The sequence below is a fragment of the Piliocolobus tephrosceles genome, chromosome 10, assembly GCF_002776525.5.
Source record: "Piliocolobus tephrosceles isolate RC106 chromosome 10, ASM277652v3, whole genome shotgun sequence".
NCBI classification, from domain to species: Eukaryota; Metazoa; Chordata; class Mammalia; order Primates; family Cercopithecidae; genus Piliocolobus; species Piliocolobus tephrosceles.
In genome coordinates, this window is record NC_045443.1 from 10,924,141 (window position 1) to 10,929,696 (window position 5,556).

General features: G+C 42.7%; 1 protein-coding gene across 1 annotated transcript in view; it reads left to right on the plus strand.

The window, feature by feature from the left end:
- C3AR1 (complement C3a receptor 1) overlaps positions 1–2,427 on the plus strand; it is a 6,696-nt gene extending 4,269 nt beyond the window's left edge. The window contains exon 2 of the mRNA XM_023192411.3: positions 540–2,427. Within this exon, the coding sequence (XP_023048179.1) occupies positions 550–1,989 (1,440 nt within the window). The 5' untranslated portion in view covers positions 540–549 and the 3' untranslated portion in view covers positions 1,990–2,427. The remainder of the gene's footprint in view (positions 1–539) is intronic.
- The last annotated feature ends 3,129 nt before the right edge of the window (positions 2,428–5,556 follow it).

Consider the following 5,556-nt stretch of genomic DNA (forward strand, 5'->3'; position numbering starts at 1 on the left):
AAAAAAAAAAAAAAAAAAAAAAAAAAGAAGAAGTTGGTGGCCGGCTGGGCGCGGTGGCTCATGTCTGTAATCCCAGCACTTTGGGAGACCTAGGAGGACGGATGACGAGGTCGGGAGTTCGAGACCAGCCTGGCCAACATGGTGAAACTCCGTCTCTACTAAAAATAGAAAAAAAAATTAGCTAAGCGTGGTGGTGCGCGCCTGTAATCCCAGCTACTCGGGAGGCTGAGGCAGGAGAATCGCTTGAACCCGGGAGGCGGAGCTTACAGTGAGCTGAGATGGAGCCACTGCACTCCAGCCCAGGCGACAGAGGAAGACTCTGTCTGAAAAATAATAAATAAATACATAAATAAAATTGTCTATCAGAGAATGCTTTTGTGTGGTCCAGTGTGAGGTGAAGGAAGGCAAACTAAAACAGCGTGAGGACCTTCTGGTTTCATGATCCCACATCTTTATGTGGGAAGATTAGAATCCTAAGAATCTGTATGCATTTTCAAAAAGATACTGTTCATTTTAACATTTTTTTCATCTTTTTGCAGAAGTTTAGCAATGGCGCCTTTCCCTGCTGAGACCAATTCAACTGACCTACTCTCACAGCGGTGGAATGGGTCCCCAGTAATTCTCTCCATGGTCATTCTCAGCCTTACTTTTTTACTGGGATTGCCAGGCAATGGGCTGGTGCTGTGGGTGGCTGGCCTGAAGATGCAGCGTACAGTCAACGCAGTTTGGTTCCTCCACCTCACCTTGGCGGACCTTCTCTGCTGCCTCTCCTTGCCCTTCTCGCTGGCTCACTTGGCTCTCCAGGGACAGTGGCCCTACGGCAGATTTCTATGCAAGCTCATCCCCTCCATCATTGTCCTCAACATGTTTGCCAGTGTCTTCCTGCTTACTGCCATTACCCTGGACCGCTGTCTTGTGGTATTCAAGCCAATCTGGTGTCAGAATCATCGCAACGTAGGGACGGCCTGCACTATCTGTGGATGTATCTGGGTGGTGGCTTTTGTGATGTGCATCCCCGTGTTCGTGTACCGGGAAATCTTCACTACAGACAACCATAGTAGATGTGGCTACAAATTTGGTCTCTCCGGCTCATTAGATTATCTAGACTTTTATGGAAATCCACTAGAAAACAGGTCTCTTGAAAATATTGTTCAGCTGCCTGGAGAAATGAATGATAGGTTAGATCCTTCCTCTTCCCAAGCAAATGATCATCCTTGGACAGTCACCACTGTCTTCCAACCTCAAACGTTTCAAAGACCTTCTGTGGATTCACTCGCTAGGGACTCTGCTAGTCACAATCTGTATTCTAATGTATTTAAACCTGCCGGTGCGGCCTCACCTCAAATCCCCAATGGGTTTCCTATTGAAGGTCACAAAACTAGCCCACTGGATAACTCTGATGCTTTTCTCTCTACTCATTTAAAGCTGAACCCTAGTGCTGCTAGCAATTCCTTATACGAGTATGAGCTACCACAAGATTTCCAGGATTATTACAGTTCAGGCCAATTCACATATCAAGTATCAACACCCCTCGTGGCAATAACCATCACTAGGCTAGTGGTGGGTTTCCTGCTGCCCTCTGTTATCATGATAGCCTGTTACAGCTTCATTGTCCTCCGAATGCAAAGGGGCTGCTTCGCCAAGTCTCAGGGCAAAACCTTTCGAGTGGCCGTGGTGGTGGTGACTGTCTTTCTTGTCTGCTGGGCTCCATACCACATTTCTGGAGTCCTGTCATTGTTTATTGACCCAGAAACTCCCTTGGGGAAAACTCTGATGTCCTGGGATCATGTATTCATTGCTCTAGCATCTGCCAATAGTTGCTTTAATCCCTTCCTTTATGCCCTCTTGGGGAAAGATTTTAGGAAGAAAGCAAGGCAGTCCATTCAGAGCATTCTGGAGGCAGCCTTCAGTGAGGAGCTCACACATTCTACCCACTGTTCCTCAAACAATGTCTTTTCAGAGAGAAATAGTATTAGTACAACTGTGTGAAAATGCGGAGCAGCCAACAAGCAGGGGCTCTTAGGTAATCACACAGTGAACGTTTCTAAAAGGATGAAGTGATATGGGGAGCAGGGGACTTCCAAAAACTGTCAGAGAATCAATCCAATGGTTCTCAAAGGGTACACAGACTCCTGCCATCAGCATCACCTAGAAACTTGTTAGAAATGCAGATTCTCAAGCCCCATCCCAGACTTGCTGAATTGGAATCTGTGGGGGTTAGGACCCAACAAGTGCATTGAACAAACCCTCGTTTCTGATTAATGCAAAATGTAAAAATCATTGTAAAAATTAGTTCTATTTCTATCCGAAACCCAGCTAGGTGACTGACATAAGAGAATCTACTCTGTTTTTAAATGTTTGATGTTAAATGTTTGTTGATGTTTCCCTCATTAAATTTTTCCTTAGCATTTGTCTAAGTCTTCCAGATTCCATTTAAAACCATTTCTTCTTCTCCTACGTGAGTGAAAGATGATCATATATTCTACTGCTTTGTTGTCGTGTGGTGTTGATGGTTTTAAATGAAAAGAAGGTGCAGAAAGAAAATGTCTCTGAAGACAAGAAGCCATGAGACTGAGTCTGGAGCACAGAATTATGCAACGATGCCTGTCACTGGGAACACCCCTGGGTACAGGACATAGAAATTTCCACTATTACATACAGTTTCCACTATTACAACTAAATAAACATCTATTGCGTGAAAATAGACTACTAACACATCTAAAAACTGACTCATGAAATGTTATGAAAGCTGTGGTTTGGGGAGTTCTGTTGATTCTATCTGCCTACCGGTTGGGTACCTATCTTCTACTCCTTTTCTTAAGCTCCTTAATTTCCTTATTACTCCCCTGCCTCCAAATCTTCCACATCAGACTTTGTGCCTCAAACAACCTCTAATTTCATAAGATTCTAGTTACTCCTTTCCTCTTGCTCCAAAATAATACTGTCTACGAAACCCATTTTAAGTGGAAGGAGAAAGAGGGTGGAGGATGGAGCAGCCATTCTTCTACTCTCTGCAACTGAGTACCCTACCAGGCTTGCCATCACATTTTAAAACGTAATGACAGGCAACTTTCATGCCAAAATTACTAAATGTATCTTCTGGGTTTTTAAAAACTTTTTCTTTGCCAAAGTAATACATGCACATAGTTTTAAAAGAATTTAATAAGGTATATAATGAAATATGAGGTCTCCTACTTCACCGTGCCCAAAAGTTCCCTCCTTCCACTCTCATTTCCCAGAGATAACACTTGCACAATTTTAGATGTTTCCTTTTATAATTATCATGTTGTTTCTAAATCATGTGCTTATGCTGCTCTTTTCTGGAGACATGATAAAATGACTCCTTGTTTTGAAAGACGAAAATGTTTATCCAAGCACCCCATATTTTTGTTTATCCAGCATCCCAATATTCATTAATAACCATATTTTAATTCATTCATGATCGCATATTTTTCTTCTACTTTGTCTATACACTCCAACAATTTATAGAGCTTTCCTTCTGTGCCTCTTCCATTTAAAACAAAATTATCTAACTCCCTACCACCTTCTCATTTTTCTGTGTATGTAAATGTTTGTGTTAAACGTTTGAAATTTCAGGCTTGTTTGTATCACAGCATTGCCTCATCTAAACGGAATACAATGATGCAGTCTCAAAATAGAAAATGAGATATGTTTTAGACTTGTGAGACATTATTTGTTCAATGGTTGAGGTGAAGATTAAATTTTTTTTATAAAAACAAAAAATTTAGGCCGGGCGCGGTGGCTCAAGCCTGTAATCCCAGCACTTTGGGAGGCCGAGGCAGGTGGATCACGAGGTCAGGAGATCAAGACCATCCTGGCTAACATGGTGAAACCCCGTCTCTACTAAAAATACAAAAAAATTAGCCGCACGTGGTGGCGGGTGCCTGTAGTCCCAGCTACTCGGAGGCTGAGGCGGGAGAATGGCGTGAACCCGGGAGGTGGAGATTGCAGTGAGCTGAGATCCGGCCACTGCACTCCAGCCTGGGCGACACAGCGAGACTCCGTCTCAAAAAAAAAAAAAAAAAAAAAAAAATTTATAAAGTATATGCAGAAATATTACAAATCACTAGAATTCAGTTGAAGAATGTCTGACATAAAATTTGAGGTGCTATCTTTCCAGCTTATATATTAATTTGCTTGTATATTTTATATGAATAAGTGCTTTTCTCATGGTTCCTTGCAAGGCTCAGAGATTCATGAATCTTTGTGTTTCACATTCGGAATATATCACAGTCTCTAAATATGCAGCAAATAAATCTCCTAGTGAGTAACTATAGACTTACTATAATAGCAATTAGCCAGGCTTCCAGAAACCCCAGTACATCCCGTAAGACCCTGGGAATAAGACCTAAACTCCTGGGGTTACTGTATAGGATTATCAAGGTAAATAATCTTGACACAGTCATAAAGACTTAATGTACAATGAGCAATCAGCATTTCTGGACTCCTTTTCTTTTCCATTTACTTTGGAAATGTATTCTGAAGAAATTCCTACAATTAGAATTTCCTCATTTCTGATGAAAACCTGGTGAGTACCTGTAACTATTTTGTACTGTATCTTCTCTAGAAAGTCCCAGATGGGAACACAACTCCTGTCCGAAGTATATCTTTTCTTTTTTTTTTTTTGAGACGGAGTCTCACTCTGTAGCCCAAGCTAAAGTGCAGTGGCGCGCTTGGCATGATCTCAGCTCACCGCAACCTCCAGCTCTCGGGTTCAAGCGATTCTCCTCCCTCAGCCTCTCAACAAGGTGCCTGCTTGTAAAACTAGAATTTTTAGTTTTTATTAAAAAAAATTTAGGCATCTTTATAGTAGAGATGAGGTTTCACCACGTTGGCCAGGCTGGTCTCAAACAGCTGACCTCGTGATCCACCCGCCTCAACCTCCCAAAGTGTTGGGATTACAGACGTGAGCCACTGTGTCCAGCCAATGTCTTTTTTTTTTTTTTTTTTGAGAGAGAGAGAGTTTCGTTCTTGTTGCCCAGGCTGGAGTGCAATGGCGCAGTCTTGGCTTACTGCAACCTCTGCCTTCCAGGTTCAAGCGATTCTCCTGCCTCAGCCTCCCGAGTAGCTGAGATTACAGGCATGCGCCACCACACCCAGCTGATTTTGTTTTTAGAGACGGGGTTTTACCATGTTGGTCAGGCTGACCTCGAACTCCTGACCTCAGGTGATGCCCCTGCCTCGGCCTCCCAAAGTGCTGGAATTACAGGCGTGAGCCACTGGCCCCAAAGTACCATATCTTAAATCTTTAAACTATCCTAAAATGCAAGCAAGGTGGGCCTAGTCCATACACTAACCTACAAAGGGTGACTGACTCTCCCGCAATATTCCATCATAATTGATAGCATTTGAAAAGAGGAACGTTAAGGACGTGCCTTTGATTCTTCTTTCCCACCAATGTCACAAAAAATGTCAGGGTCAACTCATTCAACCTGGTGGTGAAAGGTGGCAGAGGAATAAAGACCAACTAAAACTAAATGATTTCACATTTCTCTTTTCCTTCCCTGGCCAAAAGAAATTTGAGACCACTACCAG